At 46.0% G+C, this 24,652-nt stretch overlaps 1 protein-coding gene across 1 annotated transcript in view; it reads right to left on the reverse strand.

The window, feature by feature from the left end:
* Positions 1-24,652, reverse strand: part of CAPRIN2 (caprin family member 2) — a 62,106-nt gene that overhangs the window by 22,909 nt on the left and 14,545 nt on the right. Inside the window, exons 10-11 of the mRNA XM_089671678.1 lie at positions 20,614-20,721; positions 9,531-9,662 (exon numbers count right to left, since the gene is read on the reverse strand). Coding sequence (XP_089527804.1) covers positions 9,531-9,662; positions 20,614-20,721 — 240 coding nt within the window. The remainder of the gene's footprint in view (positions 1-9,530; positions 9,663-20,613; positions 20,722-24,652) is intronic.

A 24,652-nucleotide genomic window follows, 5' to 3' on the forward strand; every position in this document is an offset into this window, starting at 1 on the left:
ATGGCAAATATAACAGATCAGAGATGTAGTCAAAACAAAAGCCAGGGTTTGGATGCCAGTGCGGGCAGATGATCCAGGGTCAAGAAACCAGAAGTCATAGTCAGGACCCAAAACAGGAACTGGAAGAGAAGTCAGCCAGACCTAGTTGTACACAGAATACAGGCAGAAACACTGGAGATCATAGACCATGCAAGAAGGAAATGAGCCAAGCTGCTAAAATAGTAAAAAGGGCTGGCTGTAGGCTGGACTAATGAGGCTGTCAGGGATCCCCTCGATCCCCGCCGCGATGATCCGGGCACAGGCGCAGTGCACCGCCCTGTGCAGGGACGCGGGCACTAGGTCCGGGCCAGCCGTGGCGTTCGCGCATGCGCAGTAGAAGCCGCGGCCGCCTGCTGGGCACCAATGGCAGCGCAGGGCGGGATATTTAAATGTCCCTGAGCTGTCATTCCAGTGCCTTCTGGTCTTACCTGTATCCTGTGATTCTGAACCTGTGCCTAAGTAAGTTATTGACCCGGATTGCTTTTGACCTGCTGATTTCTCCTGCCCAGACCCTTGCTTTGCCTGACCTCTTTCTGAATGCCCCTCATTAGTTCTGACCTACTGTTGCTGACTTGGCGTGTGACCCGACGATTCTCTGCCCGCTCCCTTGTAGCTTACCGTCCTCTCCGTTACCAACTCGGCCCGTCTGACTTCGCACTTGCTCAGCCATCCATCCCATCGGGGTTACCCGACCTCCTCACATCTGGCTCTCCCTGGTTGGAGCCCCTGGCGAACACCCCTACCACTGACAGGTGTGCTCAGTAGTGGCGACCTGGTCCCGGGGTACTACAAGTCCATCCCCACCATCAGGGGCTCTGGTGAACAAGTACCCTGGGGCTTAGACTCCGCACTCTGGGCACGCCTGACCAGTGGAGTGCTAGTGGTGCCGCTCGGCGGTCCCTCACAGAGGCAGGTAATGGTATCCAGGTGAGTCATTGGAGACAAGTGGCTTGTAATTGACAGATGAGCAGCTTCTTACCACTGAAAGAAAAGAGCTGCTCATTAAGTAGGAGCCCAGCCATGAGTACCCCCTGCTTAAAGACCCCTGCCCCTCAGGGGGCACTAGGCTTGAGGGAAAACAAATAGCACGAAGGGCAGCAGCATGCAAGTCCAAGGATGAGACCCAAGAGCTTTCCTTTTGACCGTAACCCCTGCAGTGAACTAAATATTTTATGCCTCCACAAAACCTTTGGGAATTGATTGATTGCATCTTATTCCTCATGGTTGTCAACCTGAGCTGGGCGAGGATGTGAAACCGAGGTATAGCAGTTGCATACAAGGCTTTAATAAGGAAACATGAAACATCTTGGAAGTAATATCTAATGCGTATGACACTGGGTTAACCCTACAGAGTACACAGAAAGGGCCCAATATACTGAGGCACCAGTTTTACTGAGGGAACACTGAGTCTGAGGTTACAGGAAGACAGTCAGACCCTCTCCCCAACTTGGTTAGGAGGGTGCAGTTGTGTCAGCATGTAGTTTGTACCCCTCTCAAGCGTTGCAAGGATCCTTGGATCTGCACCCAAGTGGAACAGAGTTCAAAGATGTCCCTCTAATGCAGGAATTTCCAGTGGAACGTATCAGGCAATGTGGATGGCTGGAACCCACAGTTCACCATAAACTGAGATAATCAGGAAGCAGTATTCATGGCATTGTGAGCAAACTCCACCCAAGGTAACAGGTCCAAAATATAGCAAAGCTTGGTTGGTTTATTCTGCAGCCCTATTGGACTGCGGTTGGTATGCAGAGAAGGAAAGCCAAATTCCCAACTGCACAAAAGGCTCGCTAAAACCTGGACAAACTGAATACCCCTGTCAAAGATAACTTTAGGTAACTCATGTAAAGGAAAGACCTCCCGAGCGAATATTGATGCCAGTTCTTTGGATGCAGGCAACTTCTTTAGCAGAATGCAATGTGATATTTTCAAAAACCGGTCAACCACCATAAGAAAAACTATTGCCCTGGGAGTTAGGTAAAGCCACAAAATAGACAAGTGGGTCCAAGGCCTCTCCACCGAGTATGGGGGTTGTAGGCAGCCTACTGGAAGGTGCCACAGTTTCATCAGCACGGAGACTAGGCCAGTGGTCTCCAAACTGCAGCACATGGGCCAAATGTGGCCCTTTACTTACCTCTAACCAGCCCTCAGAGTAGTATTCCTCCCCCTGGCACCAATGGGGCACAATTCCTCCCACTAATACCAATGATGGGTCACTGTTCCTCCAATATCAATGATTTGACACTATTCCTCCCACTGACTACAAGTACTGTCTTGTTTTACTCTTGACATTTTCTACTTTCACGGGCCACTCCGGCCCTCCTAAAGTCTGAAGGACAGTAAACCAGCCCTTTGTCAACAATTCTGGTGGCCTAGTCCAGGGGTCTCCAAACTTTCTAAACAGACCATAGGAGTTGATTTTTACCTGGGTGCCCAGTTGCCTTGGAGCAATGGTAGGTCTGGAGCAAAGCAGTGAGGTGATTCTCAGGGACAAAAGCAGCAGTCATGAGGTTTTCCAGGAGGAAAGCAAATTTGAGAAGCCAGAAATCTCTCACCCAAAAAGGTAAAGTGAGACTAGTGGTCAAAATGTGGTCCAGAGGCATCACAGGAATAGAAAGACTCAATTTTTGAAGAGGAATACTGCCACGATAAATGCATCTGCAGGTATGGAGGAGACTAATTGAAACTTGACAGAAAAAGGGCCAACCAAGCCCTTCTAGGAGACAGTCGCTTAGCCTCAGACAAGAATATGAAATTCTTATGGTCAGTCAAAATGAGGACCGGCACAGAAGTACCCTCAATGACGCTTCTATTCTTTAAGAGCTAAAATGGCTAATTCTGTCCCCAGTTTCACAATTGGATTTCGGCTGGAGACCATTTAGAAAAGTAGCCACAAGGACGCATAGGGCCCACAGGGGTAGGATGTTGAAACAGGAGAGCGCCTACTCCAGTCTCAGACACAACCACAAGAATGAAGGGTAGCGAGGGATCAACATGTGTCAGCACTGGGGCTGCAGCAAAAGCACCATTGAGGGATTCAAAGGCTTTAATAGTAATGTGACTGCAACCCCTATAAAATCAATACAGGGTCTCAGTTCACTAAAAACACAAACCACCACCACAGCAACCGCACCAGCAGAAACAGGGGATTTGTGGATGAACTCCTGAGATTGTATATCCACAACATATCTATAAAATGTAGCGCTTTTTAATACCAATATATAGATAATCCTTTGTGATATCACACACCATATATTTAAACTAAAAAATCAATTGTGAAGAGACTGTTATATAATCAAATTATTGTGACATTGTTGTCACAATAATAATTTTGATTATATAACACTGATTATATGTCACTTTTTAGAATTGAATTTTTAGTTTAAATATATGGTGTGTGATATCACAGAAAGAAAATTTTATATATATATATATATATATATATATATATATATATATATATATATATATATGTTATTGTGGTATTAAGGAGCGCTACATTTATAAATATATTAATTTGCACAGTTGAAGTTGTGTTTAATGTTGGCGATCCATTGAAGTAATTCAGTAGGTTTTGGCTCACAAGTCACATATACTGTATATTATATCCACAACATACTCCTTCATAGCCTTATCCTTAAAGAAAAAGGTAAACCCGGCCACAAGGAGGAATGGCACCAGGTTGAACAATTGTGCAGTGATAAGGCTAAATGTAGCAGCAAAATACCGGCCTGACCTTTGTCAAAGAATTTCCTGTACTCCTCTGGTAAAGGAGACTGAAGACACGTATAAGACCCAACTCACTTCCTGAAAACAAGTATTAGTGCATTGTGGTAACCATGACAGAACCTTTGCTCTATGCCAAAGGACTGTGCTTCTGTAGCACATAACCAATGACAACTAGGTAATGAGGTGAGTAAAAGGACTTTGGATTGGATCCCTTTGTGAAGAGCCCCAAAACCATGGTCAAAGGTTTCATGGGCAGGATGTAGAGGTCTCCCATCAATATCCTAAATGACAAATGGGGAGGCACGAGGCTGCAGCAGTATCGAATGCATCAACACAAAGGCACTATGAACAAGCCTGCAGCCCCAGAATCTATTAGTGGCTGGGTGTCTATGGAAACATCAGACCAGGAAAAGGTAACTGGAACTAGAGGCTTATCTTTAAGGAAAGCTGGGGATGTAAAGACACCACCTAAGGTTATCCCCTACAGGACCTCAGGTGCAGGTGTTGCCCAGACAGATTAGACAAGACTTAAAGACTTTCTTGGCCACAGTAAAGGAACAATTTCTCCCTTCTGCTAATGGCCCTCTGCGGCAGAGACATGTGAAGCCTAGCTGCATTGGCCCCAATTCACTGGAGGACTTGGTCCGAAGAGGTAAGGGAGGGAGGAATGGGTGGGAAGGCAAAGCTCAGTGCCAACCGTACAGGTGGCTTTGACAACTGCTCCTTAAAAAGGAAGATCTCTTGGAGTCTGGTATCAATGAGAACGGAAAACTAGATCAACTCCTCAAGATCCTTTGGTATATCTCAAGCTGCAGTCTCATCTTTAATGTTAGAGGCCAAGTGAAAAAGCAACCACAAGAGCCTCACTGCTCCAATTAACCTCTGCTGCCAAAGTACAGAATTCCATAGCCTAGTCAGCAACAGTTCTCGTACTCTGTTTAATGGACATGAGGCTCTTGGCAGCAGAAGTAGAGCGAGTGGGAATATCAAATACCCTTTAAAGGACGCCACAAACTCAGGGTATGGTAATTCTGGACAATTTGTCTCCCATAGAGGGTTTGCCCAAGCCAAGGCTTTGTCAGAAAGCAATGCAAATAAGCCTACGTTGCCACTGTCCGTAGGGAACGCTGGGGCAGCATCTCAAAATATATTCCAACCTGGTTGAGAAACTCTGCAGTGAGCTGGATTGCCCCCAAACCACTGGAGAGCCAGTCATAACTTACAGTGGTAGCATCAGAGGTGGCTGCCTGAACTGAGATAGGAGCAGTAGCAGGGATGGCTTGCCAACACTGGTTGTACTGGAGCAGCTGGGGTAGGATAATCAGATGAGCAGCTCAGATTAGGAGTGTTGTTGATGCTATGGCAAAATGAACCAAGCAGTGGTCCTGCTCATCCAATCTGGAAAAAATGACTAGGTATCTTCTACATTCCATGGCCCTTGCATAATGCCAGGAACCATAAACAAGGTGGAGACAGAAAGTGCAGTTAAACACCTTTAATGAAATTGCAAACAGATCAGGAATGTAGTCAAAACAGAAGCCAGGGTTTGGATACCAATGCAGGCAGACAAGCCAGGGTCAGGAACCAGAAGTCAGCATAGTCAGGAGCCAAAAATCAGGAAGCGGAAGAGAAGTCAGCCAGACCAAATTTACACAGAACACAGGTAGAAACACACTGGAGATCATAGACCATGCAAGGGCAAGTAGAAAATGAGCTAAGCTGCTAAAAACAGCAAAAAGGGCTGGTTGTAGGCTGGATTAATGAGGCAGATAATGGTACCCAGGAGAGGCACTGAAGACGAGAGTCTGGTAATTACCGACAGCTGAGCAGCTTCTGAGCACTGAAAGAAAAGAGTTGCTTGTTAAGTAGCAGGAGCCCAGCCCTGACACTTGCATAGTGCAGAATGTGACAGTAGGCTCCTAGTTGTCGATTCTATGGTTACCTACTTGTGAGAAAGGAGCTGGACCAGCTTACACAGGCCTGTGTCTCTGCTCTCCTCTTTCTCCATTGTGTCTACTCTTACCTTCTACATTCAGTTCCCATCTCTGCTCTCCTCAGCTTTCTCCATTAAGCTCCTGTGCCTCTGCTCTCCCTTGGTTTCTCTATTTCTCAGATGGTCTATTCAGTGTGAGGTCCATAATGACACCATGGTGAAGGGGCCAGAGTGTAATCTGAACGGGAAGACTTATCTGGGCTTGACACTGGGCAGAGTGTGCAAGAGCTCAGGAGGGAGTGCTGTGAAAAGCATGGTATGAATATGCATTTAAGAGAAACCTTCTGTAGGAGAGCTATAAAGGATACAAAAGAGGGCTTCTCACATTGCCCCTGTGTTTGTTAGAGCATATGTTATTTGTTTACATTGTCAAGTTTAACACTTGGAAAAGCAGTCATTCATCGATAAACATACAGACCCCAACTGTAACAATTGTTCTAATCGTGTTCACCCAAATTGCTTATCCCCCTAAAGTCCTGCACAGCCAGGCAACACATTTCCTCTTTCAGACTTGGATTAGACCGCAACCAGTCCTTGAGCTGTGTTTTGTTTTATTTGGGAAACTGAACTTCGATGGAGTAAGGGGTGAATGGGATGCCCAAGGGTAATGGCAACAGAGGACAAACTCAGTCTACGTTCAATCCTGTACAGCAAACAGTCTGATGAGAGCTAGCCAGCATCTCCCATAGTACCACCCCAGATGAATCTTCTCATCCAGATGTACTGGGCAATTCCCTGGGCAGGGGATCCAGTGCCCGAACAGTCCCGGGTAAAAAGCAAATCCAGTTTCCCACCAGAGTGCCTCTTTCCCCTTACTGGCTCAGGAGGTGCAGGTTTACTCAGTTCTTTCTCCTGTGCTGCTGGTGGGTTGCTGGCTGCTAGTTCCCTGCTGCATAGGTGGTCCTTGCTCTGGGGACAAGCCAGAAAAGTCCTGAGCTTTCCTCCTTCCAAAACACTGTCTGTAGGTTAGTCCCTCCATCTGGGCCTCCTCCCAGGCTCATTTCCTCATCTTCCACCCAAATACTCCCCCCTCCTGCTTAGCAGGCTTAGTTACTCTTAAGGGCTGTTCTGGCTCCTTGCTAAGCCTCCTGTTGGGGATTGGCCAGGATCCTTTAAAGATTACAGACTAGCCACCCCTTACCTCCACCCACTGCATTTAGATCTCTTTAACGTTCTAGTACAGGGGACACCTCAGCTAATTTGCAGAGCCCCTCAGCCCCTGACCCAAATTTGACCCACCTGGCTATTACACCCAGGCTGCTACTCAGCCCTCCTCCCCGAGAATTGAAACTAGTGCTCCCCCTAGCCAATTAGGAGGAAACTACACTTAAGGCATTCTTGCAGGTTCTTTGCTGTTGGAATTATACCTCCTCTGGTCAGGTCTACTCACTCCACAGATCACTGCACCTCCTCTGGTTGGTCTGAATGGCTGCAGCTCCTCCTGCCTCACATGTGTTCACTGCAACTGACAAGGTTTAAGGCTGGCTGGAATGATCACCCCTCCATGATTCCCTATCACACTGCGAGCAAGACTCCTCCTGACTTGCTCATATCAATCAGGGTTCCCACTGGGAGCCGCTGGGCAGCTCTGCTGCTAGAGGTAGGGGGGAGGGATCTCTGTGACCTCTTGATTCACTGGGCAACTCCACTACCATGATATTCAATACAGTTCTAAAGCAGGACAGCTTCATTTTCTGAGATTTGGCTTGGGACAAGCACAGGGGCGTATCTGCCGTGAGGTAACCTAGACATTTGCCTAGGGCGGCACTTTTCAGGGGGGGGCGGCATGGTGGCAGTGCCACCCCCCCTTTTCCCACGGCAGGGTCACCATGGCTGAGGGACCGGTTACAGAGGAGAGCGGAGCGGTGGGTGGATCCCCGGAATGCGCTCGGAACGCATTTGCCTAGGGCGGCACTTTTCAGGGGGGGGGGGTGTGACACGGCGATGTAAGTATAACTGGTGTCAGTGGGAGGAATAGTGCCCCCTCATTCCTCCCCCCGACGCCAATGATGGGGCACCATTCCTCCCCCCGACACCAATGATGGGGCACCATTCCTCACACACTGACACTAATGATGGGGCACCATCATTTGTGTCAGTGGGAGGAATCGATATGGGGTTGCATGTCATGTAAAGGTACAGGGGAGATGACAGTAATTAAATCTTCAATAAATGCACAAGTTTATATTGAGATTTTAGACACTTATTCTATCAATTGAAAGGATGTTTGGTGATGACATTTTTCAGGAAAATGCATCTTGCCATAGGGCAAAAGCAATGAAAGCTTTCCTTCAAGAAGACAGTCAATGGTAGGGCCTGCAAATAGTCTGGACCTCAATCCAACTGAAAATCTATGATGGAAATGGTCCATGACAAGGCTCGAACGTGCAAAGCTGATCTGGAAACTGCAATAAGAGAAAGGTGGAGCTGGATTGATGAAGAATACTGTGTCGATAGTTAAATCCATGCCTCAGAACAAGTTGTTATAAAAGCCAGAGGTGGCGCAACAAAGTACTAGTGGTGTACTGTAGTGTTTTGTTCATGATTCCATAATATTTTCCTCTGCTTGATCTGCAAAAACCGTTGCAACTGACTACAGTTTCTTAACCACTTCCCGACTGGCCGTTGTATATAAACGGCCGGACGGTGGCACTGCAGGGTCGGGTGGCCGTCTATAAACGGCCTCCCCGCACCCTGCTTGTGCGCGCTCCCTGGGAGCGCGCAGCACCGCGATCCGGTGCCCGCTGTGTCCTCCGGACACAGTGAAACACCGATCGTCGGACGGGACCTCTGTACGAGGTCCCGATCATGTGATCACTGATTGGCCAATCAGTGATCAAATGCAAAGTAGTAAGCAAGATGTCACTTGTGACATCATTGCTTACCATGTGTGAAATCTGTGAATGATCACAGAGGTCACATGGTACAAGGCTATAAACAAAAGCCTTGTACCATGTGACAAGCTGTGACCAATAACAGCTCACTCTGTATTTCTCAATGAGTGCAGGAATGCACACAGAAAGAGAAATGATTGCTTTTACATCCTATATGGGTGTAAAAGCAATCAGTGTAAAAAAAAAAAAATCTTTATCACCCCTCACAAGAAGTACAGTGTCACCATGGTGACACTGTACTGCTAGGGTGACAGTATGTAAAAAAAATAAATAAATAAAAAATATAAAAAAAATAAAAATGTAAAAAAAAATGTTTAAAAATTATAATTTTTGCTTATAAACTAATTTGGATTTTTTTTTTACTAAAAAGATAACGGAATAAATTTTGGCTAAGATTTATGATGAAATTATTTATTTGCAAAATTTTATAAAAAAAACTTTTAAAAATTTTTGGACATTTCATTTACATAGCAAAAAAAATACAAATCCCAGTGGTGAATAAATACCACCAAAATAAAGCTTTATCTATCTAAAAAAAAATGGTAAAAAATTCATTTGGGTACAGTGTTGCATGACCGCGCAATTGTCATTCAAAGTGTGATAGCGCTAAAAGCTGAAAATTGCCCTGGTCAGGAAGGGGGTAAAAGTGTCCGGTCTGGAAGTGGTTAAAGCCAGAAGGTTGGAATGTTAAATGAAAAATAGTTGAGGCATGTCTGATTAGTTTTTTCTACGCAATTGAACATTTTCCAAGAGTGGTGATTCCATACTCTTGGATAGAGGGGAGAATTACAACCCCTGCCAAAAACTAAAAAATGTTTTGCCTTTAATACTTTATGGTTAAGTGTCTGAGCACATTAGGGAAACCTTTGGATTCTTACCTGCATGAAATTATAGGTTCCTTTTATTTCATCAATAAGGTCATTGATTCTTTGTTTTCGGAGCTCTGGATCTTTAGGCAGAGTTGGTGAAGAGCAAAATTCTGCAGCTGGCTGGGAGATAACCCGGGGGGCCTGTGGAAGAAACCAAAGTCTTTACTATAGGCCTCCCCATGTTAATGAGGTGGAGACTAAGCTCCTTGTACAGATTGAAAGGGCTGGGGCAGTGATAATGGGGATTTTAACTACCTGGAAATTGACTGGAGTACAGGTATTGCAGGAACAGTTACACCCCAGTACAAGCCCAACTTTGAAATTATGCAACTTACAGTGAAGTCGCACGATTTCAAAGTCTGAGAACTTGCCGATTTCAAGTGCAATTTGCAAGACATCTGACACAGATGTCTATGCAAATTGCACCAAAAGTAGTGCATGTACTACTTTAGAAATCGGTGCAGCTCCGACCGAGGTGGAACCGCACCAATATGACAGCTGTAATTGTGGACAATAGGGTGCGACTTGGCAAGCAATTTTCAAGTCGCATGGCATTCAAATCGCATGCCAAGTTGCACCCAGTGCAACTGGGGTCTTGAAGGCAAAAATTTATAAAACCTACTACAGGACAATTTTATGGTGCAGTTCATCGAGGCCCCAACTAGGAATGATGCTCTGCTGGACCTGGTAATCTCAATGCAGAGCTTATTACAAATGTCCATATAAAAAGATTTGGGTAGCAGTGACCATAACATGATTTCATTTGTTCGCTGTAAACCACAACATAATGGAAAAACAAACTTAACTTTAATAGCTATTTTTCCAAGGCTGAGAGCTGCTCTCCAAGACTTAGACTGGGAGGGAATATTGGCATCGAACACAGAAATGGGAGTTCTTCAAACTATGAACACACTGCAAAATATATTCCCATGGGCAACAAGTTTAAAAGGCTAAAAAAAAAACAAACCTAAGTGGCTTACAACCAAAGTTAAAAAAAAGCTATAGATAAGAGCTTTTATAAAATATAATAAATTATGGAACGCTAGCATTTAAACATTACAAAAAATATAACAAAATATGCAAAAAAGGAAAGACCACAAAAATTTAAAAATGGACAGATTGTAAGAAATAGCTGGACAGACCCCCAAACATTCTTCAAATATATTAATAGTAAAAGGTCAGGTCTGAGCATGTAGGCCCTTTACAAAATAATCTAGTGCGGGTGACTGGGAACAAAGGTAATAAAATTAAATATCTTCTTCAGCTCTGTGTATACAAAAGGAGCATTGGGGAGCTCTTGTCCATAATGGGCATGGTATTGACAGTTCCAGATGATCCACATTGGCTCTATATGATCCAGAAATATTTACACAGAATAAAAGGTGAATAAATCACCTGGACTGCATGACATACACCCATGGGTCCTTTAAGAATTGAGCTCTCATTTCAAAAGCCATAGTTTCACATTTTAGTGACTGGCATAGTACCACTGGATTGCCGTAAGGCCAATGTGGTGCCTATATTTAAAAAAGGGTCAAAATCTTTACCAATTATAGACCTAACTTCTATAGTTGAAAAGATACTGAAGAGTTTAATAAAATACCACAAGACGAGTTCTTGCTGGAAACAATGATTTTAAGCAACAGCATGGATTAATGAAAGAAGTGATCAAATTGATTTTTTTATGGAGGTGAGCAAAACCTTGGACAGAGGGGTGGCTGTGGTATACTTAGATTTTTAAAAGTTTGACAGTTCCCCACATGGCTAATGTGTAAGGTAAAGTCTACAGGCTTGGAAAAATCAGTATGTAAATGGATAGAAAACTGGCTAAAAGATTCAGAGTGTAGCGGTTAATGATTCATACTCTGAATGGTCTAGGGTTGTTAGTGGTGTACCCCAAGGTTCAATGTTGGGACTCTAATATATTTATAATATAGGGTCTGGGATTAAAAAAATACTATTTGAGTCTTTACAGATGACACCAAGCTGTGCAGTGGAATAAGGTCCTTACAGGATGCCTCCAACTTTAAAAGGCCTGGATTCTCTCTTGGATAAGAAATGGTACTCAGCGCAAAACACTAGAACCAAGTCCAATAATTAGTGGTCATAATCTAAATAACTTAGATTAGGAAGGTCTGTAAATCACTCAGGGCAAGCTTCATGTAGTACTGTAGCAGAACTCTGTATAATAGGAGAAAAATAGCGCCTCCAAGTGCAGCAGAACCGCTTTCATGTAGCACAAATGTAGGAACACACATGTATATTGAGTAAAGCAGGCATGTGTTAACCAGTGTGGAACGGCTGACAGGTGCCTGACATCAGAGTCTCGCTGGACAAGCATGGTAGCAGGAGGGAGACAGATTGAGCCGGCCGCAATGCACACTCAAGATGGCATCTGGAACACACCCTGAGGCGCGACGTCGGCGTGATGACGTCAGTGACCAGAATTCATTGCGACGTGTTTTGGCGCATGCGCTTGACTATTGGCGGAAGCGCGCTGCTTTGTCAAGCTTAGGAATGGCAAAGGCAGACGTCCGTTCTTATAAACGCTAGCTTGGTGAAATTAAAGAAAAATGACGGGGGACAGTTTCTTTTCCTTCTATCAGGCGATTAGGTTTGCCAAATCTGGCACAAAGTGGTCTGATAGTGAGTCTTCAGGCCCCGCCCATCTCCAGGCGGCAGCTGTTAACGGAATTCTGCCTTTGCCATTCCTAAGCTTGACAAAGGAGAGCGCTTCTGCCAATAGAGGCCAGCGCATGCTCCAAAACGTGTCGCAATAGCTTCTGGTCACAGACGTCATCACGCCTATGTCGCACCTCACCATGCGTTCCAGATGGCTCCACATCTCTCCCTCCTGCTACCATGCTTGTCCAGCAAGACACGATGTCAGGCACCTGTCACAGCCGTTCCACACTGGTTAATACATACATGCCTGCTTTACTCAATGTACATGTGAGTGTTCCTACATTTGTGCTACATTAAAGTGGTTCTGTTGCACTTAAAGGCGCTTTTCTCTCTTTCTATTCTTTCTTAAACAGAATTTAACTGGTTACTAACATTTATAGGTAAAGTTGATCCAGGGAATATCCGATTGCCTCTTGTGGGGCTCAGGAAGGAAGTTTTTTTTTCCCCTGCAGGAGCAAATTGAATCATGCTTTGCTTTTTTTTTGCCTTCCTCTGGATCAATTGTGGGTGTAGAATTATAACTTATGCTTAGTCTGGCTAAAAAGACAAGTCCATACAGTTTAACTACAAAATGTTTTAGAACACCTTTCCTCTTCTGACCCCAAAACTTTTATTGTAAGTGAACCCCTAAAGTTAATTTGCCCCCTTTTGGTCACATTGAACAGATTCAACATACCACTACTATATAAGCACAAAACAAAAAACTGTTGATCTAGCCAGAAATTCAGTGCTGTCCTGTGCCCTCTGCAATGTTACTAGAAAGTGTGTTGGGTCTAAACACTTACATTCTACAGAAGATTGGAGGGTGGGGAGCAGGCAGGGTGCAGTGCTACAACACTGCTAAACTTGTCCTAGAATCTTAAACTGCTCCCCATGGATGCCGTTCAGCATATGTTTTCAATCACAGACAGAAGTGTTGCTAGCAGGATAAAGTGATAAATACTGGCGTGTCCAAGATGGCGACCGGAGCGGCCGCATAATCCGGAGCTCCGGTGCCGAGCTTTTAGATCCGCTGCCATCCGTGCGGCGGCGGGTCACGGAGTGCCGGCGGAGGACCCGGGTAGTATCCCTGATCCCGGGGAGTCGGAACCCAGGTGATATTTCCGCCCCTCGTGGCGGCTGACGTCCGCGGCCTGGTGCGGCCGTGCGGGCCGGGGCTCCGGCGCCGCCCATCAGCTCTCCTATCCGCACCTGCTGCCATCCGGTGCCGAGCTTTTGAGTCCGCTGCCATCCGTGCGGCGGCGTATCGCGGAGTGCCGGCGGAGGACCCGGGTGGTGTCCCTGATCCCGGGGAGTCGGAACCCGGGTGATATTTCCGCCCCTCGTGGCGGCTGACGTCCGCGGCCTGGTGCGGCCGCGCGGGCCGGGGCTCCGGCGCCGCCCATCGGCTCTCCCATCTGCACCTGCTGCCATCCGGGCTGTGGGAGATCGCCTGGGGACATCCGCGGCGCCCTCTGCATTGCTGGGACTGGGGGAGAGACGCCACTGAGCCTTACTGCTTCCCGCGGTGGCGGCGGCCTACATCACCGGTCTGGAGCCTCCATCTGGTCACAGTGAGTGGGGGATGCGGGTGCCCTCTTATTATTAGCTCCCCCCCGCAGTGACCTGGGAGTGGGCCTCACGTTGCTGACCCCGGAGCCTGCCATCTCCTGTAACCACAGCCCCTGTTGGGCTCAGAGGCCTACTGGGGCCTTGATATTGCCCCGTGGAGTGTCTCCCTGGAGGGCCCTGTGCTTGGTGTTGGAGGTCCTCTGCTTCCCACTTGTCCCTCTTGTGTCCTAGATTGGGATCTGGTGCCATCATCCTGCTCCGGTGTGCTATATCTGCGTGTTACTGTGATCTATGTCCTCTCTACCCTTCCATGACTTGCTAATTATCCTTACAATATAATGTTCCCGCAGATGAATCTAACCGCATTCATGTAACTACAACCCTAAACCTATTTTGGGCGTTATAGGTTCCCTGGGGTTATAATCTCCATTCATTATCCTATTTTCAGTTGATCACCCCCAGGAGACTCCCTGTATGCCGTCCACAAAGAAAAAAAAGGGACAAGCCCAGAAGTCCCTCACAACATACCTACTTAAGGCACACGAGCTTTGTAATATGTCTCCAGTCAATACAGAGCGAGCATCCCTGTCCGATCCCACACAGGATACCACCGCTCCCTTATCGGCCTTGGTCAGTGAAAATACACAGCAACTTACAAAAGGAGACTTGGAGTCCTGCTTGGAATCTATGTACGCCAAACTAGCCGCCAAATTTCAATCAGAATTGCATAAAAGCACTAATGTTCTCTCTCAGGAAATAGCCACATTGGGCTCCAGGACAGACCGCTTAGAAACCAAACACGATGAACTTAGCCTGGCCTATGGTGAACTTTCCAGAGAGCATGATCATTTACAAACGGCCTTTTTTCAACTACAGGCGCAGGTGGAGGACCTTGATAATCGCAATCGCAGGAATAATCTGCGAATCAGGGGAATCCCGGAGTCTATGTCTGACCTCTCCTTAATCGTGACCAAATTATTTCAATCACTCCTCCCGGATCGTGACCCTGGGTCTTTTGCCTGTGACCGCATCCATAGAGCCCTGCGCCCTAAACCTCCTACTGACAAGCCACCTAGGGATATTGTCCTGTGCATGAGGGACTTTTTGACCAAAGAGGAAATACTCAGAGCTGCTCGCAATACCCCTACGATCTCCTTTGAAGGCTCGGTCTTACAAATCTTTCCGGATGTTTCCCCGGCCACGTTGGAGAAGCGTAGAAAAATGAAAGAAGTCACAACGGTCCTGTTCTCAGCTCGTATTCGCTACAAATGGGGCTTTCCCTTTAAGTTGATTGTTCCACATAATGGGAGCACATATATAGCTACATCTCCTTCTGAAGGTAGAGCAATCTTGGCCAAACTGGGCCTAGCGGATGCCCCATCACCTCAACGTCCACCCTCCACCCCTCGTGTCTCTCCCATTTGGCATACCCCATCTCCACGGAGAGATAGGAGAGTCAGACAGGATCCGGGTTGATAGGTCCATTCTCACTTGCCTATTACCTATTGTTTGACAGTCCTTGGTCTTGCCTATTGTCTTTTATGACTTTACCGAGAATTGAGACACAGGGATTTTGTTTCTTACATCTTACGCTGTCAGGATGTGTATTTCTATGGTTACTGCTATGTTAAATTTATAATCCTGAGTAATGTGTGTGCCTTGCATTGATAGCTGGACGAGTTAAGGTATAACAAGGGTCTTTGGTCCCTCTTAATTGCGCCCATTGGTTTATGGTTCCACAACTCTTTGACACGTTACCCCACCCTGCCTCCTGACATGGCCGGAAGTGTCGCCGCCCGATTGAGGGGTGGCAGTTCCGTTTTCCATGTTTTAGGGAGACAGGGTTTGGGCCCATTTGGCCCCTTAATATTTGAACTTTTTGTTTTATCAGGTATGACAAATTTTCAGCCTGATCCATGTTCTTTAGTTACCTTATTTGTAGGAGCTCTTCAAATCTCCTCTCTATTGTTTTTTGTCTTCTCTTTTTTCAACACTTTAGTGCATGAGGATTGTGTTGTGTCGGTCTATGGACATCATGGCCCCCATCTTGGGGCCGGGGGGTCCCCTGGGCTGGTTCTGCCACCTGTACGTCTGTCTGCTTTAGACCTGCGGATCTCTATGTCTAGCCAATTAATTTTAGGGGATATCTTTGTAATGTATACTTTTATGATGATAGTAATAAGCTCTGTTTACTATGGTAATTCAATGTATTTCGCATAATGTCCAGGGTTTCAATTCGCCAAACAAGCGCAAAACGGCCTTTCTTCAATATAAACGACTGGGAGCCAAGATTATCTTATTACAGGAAACACATTTTGCAGCTGCAAAACACCCGACATATTTTCATAGATCTTATAGGCAGGGGTATTATACCCTGCATTCCTCCAAGAGTAGGGGCGTAGCCATATTTCTACATAATTCATTCCCCTTTGAGGTTCAACATGTATATCGTGATCCGGACAGTAGGTTTATCATTCTTAAAGGCACCCTTTCAGGTCGAGAACTTACTATTGCTAATGTATATGCACCGAATTCAGCTCAAGCTACCTTTTTTTCAAAATTTTTTGGTACTCTGGATAGGTTTTTGTCCCCTCATCTCTTGGTGGGTGGGGATTTTAATCTGGTGGCAAATCCTCTTTTGGACCGTAGCTCCCCCTCGCATTCTTCCCAGGCTTTCCCAAAATCCCTTACTAAGAAATTAGATACCCTCCAGTTGGTGGATGCCTGGAGAGCGCACAACACCGGAGCCAGGGATTACACATTTTATTCCCACCCACATGACTCTTATGCTAGATTAGACTATATATATTGTACCCCAATTTTACTAGCTAATTCTAAGGTAGCTTGCATTCATTTGAGCCCCTGGTCGGATCACAGTATTGTGGCCTTATCTATCACATTTGTGGGATTGGCACCTACTCCTTTCTCTTGGAGACTTAATGATTCTATGCTAACCGATATCGACTCTCGCCAGGAAGTGGTTACATCTATTCAGGAATATTTTCAATCTAATTTAACCCCTGATATTTCCCCAGCCACACTCTGGGTAGCCCACAAGGCGGTCCTACGAGGCCGACTTATCTCCATGGCCTCATCCAGAAATAGAAAACGTTGGCAGCAAATACTACTTCTAACCCGAGAATTAGAAGCACACTATAGAAGCCATGTCGCTAATCCATCTCTGCTTAATAAACCGCTACTGTCCCAAAAGCGCTTGGAACTGAATGCCCTGCTTTCCCAAAAAACTGAAAAGGCCCTTCGCTGGTCGAAGGCCTCATTCCTATTACATAGTAACTCGGCATCTACCATGTTCGCAAGGAAGTTGAACCACACTCTGCGCCCCCCACACGTGTATAAATTACGCACAAATTCGGGTGCTATCTCATCTCTACCTCAGGAAGTCTTGGGTATTTTCGAACATTTTTATTCAAAACTACTAGCTCCTCCGCAGTCGGATTCTGTCCCTCTGTCGGACTCTTGGCTGGACTCTATACCCCTCCCTGCCCTTACACCCTCTCAGATTGTCACTCTTAATGCCCCCTGTACTTTAGAGGAAATAACATGTGCAATAGGCGAGCTCAAGCGCTCTACTGCGCCGGGTCCTGACGGATTTACCGCTAGCTATTATAAACATTTTGCCTCTACGTTGGCTCCATACTTGATAACTTTATTTAATGATGTTTTGCAGGGGGGTAAGTTCCCTGAGGAGATGTTATTGGCTAACATGTCTCTAATACCCAAGCCACAGAAGGACCACTGTTTGCCACAAAACTATAGACCAATCTCAGTCATGAATAATGATCTAAAGATATTTAGCCGTATTTTGGCGGACCGGTTGGCCCCTATCATCTCCTCTTTGGTCTCTCCAGACCAGTCGGGTTTTATTCCCGACAGATTTATTACTGATAACATTCGTCTCACTCTAAATGTTATTCAAGACGCCAATTTACATTCCAAAGAGGTTCTGTTGATGAGTTTGGATATAAACAAGGCCTTTGATAGTGTTCTTTGGCCCTACTTGTTCTCCTTGCTACAGAAAATGGGCTTTAGTGAGGGGTTTTTGGCAGGCATACATGCCCTGTATGACTCTCCTAAAACGAGAATTAGGCTTCCTGGCTGTAACTCTGACTTCTTTACATTGGGTAGAGGTACCCGCCAGGGCTGTCCTCTTTCACCCCTTTTATTTGCGCTGGTGTTGGAACCTTTGGCATTGGCGATCAAATCACATTCGGATATTTCTGGCTATTCATTATTAGTTTCACAGTTTAAATTGAGCATGTATGCTGATGATGTTATGCTTTTTATTACTAACCCGTTGACTTCTTTACCTAACTTGTGTGCTGTATTGAACGATTTTGCCAAAGTGTCAGGTCTCACCGTTAATTTTACCAAATCTGTGGTCATGCCTGTTAATGTTCCTGACTCCCTAAGTGCATCTCTCCGTAGTTCTTTCCCATTTCGCTGGGTCAAGGACAGGATATCCTATCTGGGGATTAACCTCACTCCCAGATACTCGGATATATTTGCGGCTAATTATCCACCATGTGTATCGCGTCTCTCTACTCTACTGAAGATCTGGCACGGTTATCATATCTCCTTTCTGGGTAGAGTCACGGCGGTTAAAATGAATATTTTGCCCAAATTGCTTTATCTCTTTAGAGCACTTCCAGTTCCGGTCTCAAAAACCTTTTTGGATCATTTTCAGCGGACTATTAATAATTTTATTTGGGGAAATAAGCATCCACGTTTTGCCTCATCCATTTTGTATCGCTCACAACGGTCGGGAGGTCTCGGTCTTCCTAACTTTTGGCTATATTATCTCTCGGCTCGCTTTGCGCAATTGTCACAATGGGCTACTATTAACTCTCAAATCCCGTGGATCAAGTTTGAGTCTCAGTCGATACGCCCTTTTTATTTACCGGGAATTTTATGGTCTAACATCTCCCCCCGATCGACTGTTTTTCATAACTCCATAGTGACTCACTCACTGACGCTTTGGTCCAAACACAAATCTAAATTGGGTTTAGTCTCTTCTATTCCCCCAGGTGTGTCATTTTTTGGGGATCCTACTTTTGTTGTAGCCTTTTCTTCCCCTCATATGTTTCGTTGGTGGTATGATCGATCTTTTATCAGATTGTCTGATTTCCAAAGAGGAGGATCTTATATTACCTTTGATATGCTGCGCGTGTTGTTTGATGTTCCTCTTCGCGAGTACCTTCGTTATAGACAGATTAGGCACTTTTTTAAAGCGCACTTTGGCCTTGCCCCATCCTCTCCGATTTCCTTTTTTGAACGTGTCAGCCGTGACTCTCCCAGGGGTAGGGGTCTTATCTCAAATCTTTATCACCAATTTTTGATCTGTCTTTTTCATGCTCCCCCTTTGTACAGACAAAAATGGGAGGAGGATTGTGGCGTCACTTTTTCGGATGAGGATTGGGATTCCATGGTGGATAATATATGCAAGAGCTCTAGATCTCTTTCGGTTCGTGAGACGGCCCTTAAAGTTCTAACCAGATGGTATTATACCCCGTCAAGACTACATGTACTGTTTCCACAAACGTCCCCTCTATGTTTTCGGGGCTGTGACTGCACGGGTACTTTGGTTCATATATTTTGGGATTGCCCGACCATATCTTTGATCTGGCGTAGGATTTCTGAGGTCGCTACCTTATTGTCGGGCGCCCCGATACGATTGTCCATGCAGACCTGTTTGTTGGGGGCCCATATCCCAGGGGTCTCTGATGCCAATCTGAGATTGATACACACATTATGTATTGCCACTTTATGGTCTATTGCCCTACATTGGAGGTCCAATGTTGTACCCTTAGACTCCGTTTTACACAGAATTGACACTGTAATGCTTATGGAACGCATTCATTATACCCTACTGGATAAGCTGCACTTATACGATAAAAAATGGGAGTCATGGAGAGATTGCAGACACTTATTACATGCTTAATAACATCCCCAGTAAAAGTTGGCTGGCATGTACTATTGACAGGTGTATCACCTAACCTATTTTGTCATTTACGTACTTCATGCACTTGTAACTTCCTCTTTTTTTTTCTTATCTTCTTTGTTATGTTAATATACCTTTATGTATTGTACTTTTCAAAAGTGCCTTGTTTTTGCTGACAATATCACTTTTAAAGTGTGCTGTTGTTCTACTGTCTACTCTTGTACAATAAAATCGTTTGTAAACAAAAAAAGTGATAACTCAATTTTTCTAAATTAAAATGGCAAACATGGCATACTTACCTGCTCTGCAATGTTTTGCACAAATCAGCCCTGATCCTCTTAGTTTCCCCGCTGGCACTCCTGGCCCCAACCACCCCCCTTCCCTTCATAGAGTGCACCAATAGCGATTTGCTCACTATTGAGCCCCACTGTCAGTTGACACTGGCTCAGCCCTGCTTCACTGATATGGTACTGGCCGTATTCACTCTAGAACCCTTAGACCGCAATTAAAGTACATTGTGTTAGAACAGACCATTCATTTAAACATGCTGCCAAAAGGGACCAAAAGAGGGTATTTAGTAGCACAGCACATAACAGTAGCATTACCATGTGTTGTATGCTGCAATGAACATCTGTCAGAAAGGTACTTTAGGATGCATTACCATGAACACCAAGACACCAATGCACATTACCATGTGTAGTAGTATGCATGAGTTCCCACAGTGCAATAGTGTGAATGCGGCCTAAGGGTTAGCCTTGTGCAGGCTTATGAAAACCCAGGAGATAGGCGGAAATTACATGCTGAAAAGCAGTGCATTGTACTTTAGGTTGTGATAGAGCTGTGCATTCAGAGTTTATAGTTCAAGATAAATGCAAGTCTGAACTGATGCTCACTCACCTGTGAATTGCTTATAGTTGGAGATTGGTGGCTAATGCAAATAGGTGCTGGGACATTCCTCTTCTTCACTGGAATCTGCCCATTTACCACAATGGGGAGCTTGGCCTCCTATTAAAAAAAAAAACAAAAAAAAAAAACAAAAAACACACACACGGAAGTTAAGCCTTCTCTTGTTCAGATTTCAAAATGTTGAAGGGTTGACTTCACCTCAATGTTAGGACAGAAAAAGCCGAAACTAGAAGTCTTTATTACCAACACGCTAAACATAGTATTTTTTTTTTTTTTTTTTTAAATAGAGTAGGGAAGAGAATCATAGGTCAGGTTTTTATAATTCTGCCCTCAGTTGGAGAAATGGGGGCGAATACAGTCCAACCCCTGATGACCATTGCCACCAAGGCTAAAATGTAGGTAAAAACTAAATTTGCAGTGGTCAAATATGAATACATGGGACACTGGTGAATACTTTATATTTCCACTTAATAGTATGTCCCTCATTGGAGAGATTTCTTCTCACTTTGTTGTGTCTTTAGGACAGGAAGGGAAGAGAATTACTCCAAGTCTGAAAGTACAGTATATCTACTTGATAAAATTCAGATGTTAGGGTAAAATTTGCCAAGGAACCCAAGGTAATATTCAAGACTAATCTGTACTGGAGTGTAGAGAAGAGTTGGAGACAGGGGTCTAGACATTAGATGACATTCCCAAAGTCTGATTGAGAGAACAGCCACTATGGTGTGCCAGAAACCACCATGGGAGGAAATTGGACAGGTTGGAAATTATTATACAGTATTTATATGGCGCCAAAGGGTTTGCTCAGCGCTGTACAATAGCAAGGGGGACAGAAAATGAGACAATACAGTAATACACGAGAGGTTCGAGGGCCCTGCTCTTTCGAGCTTACAATCTAGGAGGGAGGGGATAGTGGTACAGGAGGAAGTGGCAGTGGGAGGAGTGGAGGAGATCGGTTAGGTGAGGGTGGGGTAGGCTTCCCTGAAGAGATGGGTTTTCAGGGTGCGCCTGAAGGTGAGGAGGGTAGGTGACAGTCTGATGGATTGGGGTAGGGAGTTCCAGAGGATGGGAAAGTCCTGGAGTCAGGCATGGGAGGAGGAGACCAGGGAACTAGAGAGTAGGCGGTCCTGTGAGGAGCGAAGGGCACGGGTAGGGTGGTATTTGGGTATCAGGTCAGTTAGGTAGTTTAGGGCAGCATTGTGAATGGCTTTGTAGGTCAGAGTTAGTAATTTGAAGCGCTGGGCAATTGGGAGTCAGTGAAGGGATTGGCAGAGGGGGGGTGGCAGATGTGGAGCGGTTGGTGAGGTGGATGAGTCTAGCCGCCGAGTTCAGGATAGACTGGAGTGGGGATAGCATTTGTTTGGGTAGGCCAGTGAGAAGGGAGTTGCAGTAGTCCAGGCGTGAGATGAGGGAGTGTACGAGTTGTTTAGTAGTGTCTGGGGTAAGGAATGTACGTATCTTGGAGATGTTGGAGGTGGAGCCTGCATGATTTTGATAGTGATTGGACATGAGGCTGGAAGGAAAGGTTTGAGTCCAGGGTGACACCCAGGACTTTGGCGTGTGGGGTGTGATTGATGCTGGCGTTGCTAGTCGTGATGGAGAGGATGGAGGGGCATGGGCTGGCGGGAAACCAGGAGCTCGGTTTTGGACCTGTTTAACTTAAGAAAATGGAGCGGCATCCAGTCTGATATGTCGTTCAGGAGGTGGGCGATGCGGGCGGAGAGAGGGGGTGAGGTGAGGGGTGGAGAGGTAAATTTGTGTGTCGTCAGCATAGAGGTGATAGTTGAAGCCATGGGAGCGTATAAGTTTGCCAAGGGAGGAGGTGTAGATGGAGAAGAGGAGGGGTCCGAGGACAGAGCCTTGGGGGACTCCAACAGAGGGGGAGAGAGGGGGAAGTGGCAGCACTATAGGTGACGCTGAAGGAGCGTTGGGATAGGTAGGAGGAGAACCAGGAGACCAGCGTCCCTGATGCCAAAGGAGTGCAGTTTGGTGAGGAGGGGGTGGTCGACTGTCGAAGGCCACGGAGAGGTCGAGGAGCAGGAGGACTGAGTAGTGGCCATTAGCTTTGGCAGTTAGCAGGTCGTTGGTGATTTTAAATAGGGTGGTTTAGTTGGAGTGTAGGGGACGGAAGCCAGACTGTAGTGGATCAAGGAAGTTGTTATCAATGAGGTGGGTGCTAAGGTGATTGTAGGCTAAGCGCTCAAGGAGCTTGGAAGTGAACGGTAGCAGGAAGATGGGTCTAAGGTTGTTTAGGTCAGTGGGGTCAAGGGAGGGTTTGTTGAGTATGGGGGTGATGTGTGCTTTGGGGGGGGGGGGGAGGGGAATGTGCCAGTAGAGAGGGAGAGATTGAAGATGTGGGTGCGGGAGCGAATGGAGGAGGGGGGGTGACTGGAGGAGTTGTGAGAGGATAGGGTCTAGGGGGCAAGTGGTGAGGCGGGCTTCAGTGAAGACCTTAGTGACCTCCTCAGTGGTAGCAGGGCTGAAGGAGCGGAGCGTTGGGGAGGTGATAGTGCGTGGGGCGTTAGGTATGGTGTGGGGCAGTGCGGTTACGAGATCAGAGGAGGGGAGAGTTGAGGGGGTGATGGAGGGAGGGGGGCTAGGTGGAGAGGTAGATTGTGAATTGACAATGTCCTTACGGATTGCGGCAATCTTGTTATTGGAAATGATTGGCAATCTTGTGTGGGTGGTGAGTGAGGTACTGAGTGGAGGTGGGGGAGGAGGAAGAGAGCAGGTTTTGATGAGGGTTACGAAATAGGCTTGCTTGGCGGCATGGAGGGAAAGTGAGTCGTTAGACGCAGTAGTGGCCAGGTCAGGGCATGACAGTGGAAGGATACTGTCGTACAGACGGTCAGCTACCGGGTGGAGATGGGCCGGGTTCAGGTTGCGGAGGTTATTGGCTGGTGATGGTTTTACGCTGGGGGGGGGGGGGTTTAGAGGAGGTGGAAGGGGGGTAGAGGAGGTGGTGGTCAGATAGAGGGAAGGGGGTGTTAGTGAAGTTATGGAGGGTGCAGAGGTGGGAGAGAACAAGGTCCAGGGTGTTCCCATCGGTGTGGGTGGAGGACTGTGTGCTGTGTGAGCACGAAAGAGGAGTTGGGAAGTAGCCGGGTTGTTTATGTTGATGGGGATGTTGAAATCCGAGGATGATGGTCGGTAGCTTGGAGGAGAGGAAGAAGGGAAGCCAGGTGGCAAAGTCGTCCAGGAAAAGGGATATGGATTCAGGAGGCCGATAGATTGCTGCAAGCCAATCTCCAACTTTAGCACAGAGCTGCCGGTTAACCCCTTACAGGCTGCAAACCGCTGAAGCCAATATAAAAAAGGATCCTCCTGCGCTTAAATGGAGCCCTAACCCTAAAGCTGCTGACACTAGACTTATACCCAATAAGTGAAAGTGATAAACCCGGTGTAGCGCTAAACATAACTAATGTGATAAATACTTCCAAAAATCAAATTGAATTACAAAATGGTAAGTGAATAAAATAAAACATTGTAATATAACATATATAAGTGCACAACACTCAATCCCCCCTAAAATCCACACTTGAGGGATCCAATATGCTAAATAAATGATATGTGCAACAGGTGAATTCCCTCCATGGGAACAATAGTGCAAACAGTGCTATTTGTCATACATCACACAACAGAAATGCAAATAGCACTAAATACTCAAATCAATCAGCAAACAAATGTATAATCATATAATAGAGTCCCAAAAACATATGAACGTGCTCCAACTTCACTCTCATGCAAGTGATGTGCAGGTGATCAATACGTGGCAATCCTTTAGTGGCCAAAATGCTGATCACATTGCTGAACGCATGGATCACTATGGATTGCAAGATCAGTTAACACTGTATAGGTTGAACCTATACGGGGTTAATTGATCTTGCAACCCATAGTGATCAATGGGATCAGCTTCAGCGGCTTGCAGCCTGTAAGGCGTTAACTGTGGCAGCTCTGCACTAAAGTCGGAGATCGGCTTCCTCGGCCTGAAACTGGCACATGTACAGTTGCTTCAGGGGATACATATCTT

This window comes from Staurois parvus, unplaced genomic scaffold, assembly GCF_062004578.1.
Source record: "Staurois parvus isolate SC_StPar_1 unplaced genomic scaffold, SC_StPar_1.0 ptg000114l, whole genome shotgun sequence".
Lineage (NCBI taxonomy): Eukaryota > Metazoa > Chordata > Amphibia > Anura > Ranidae > Staurois > Staurois parvus.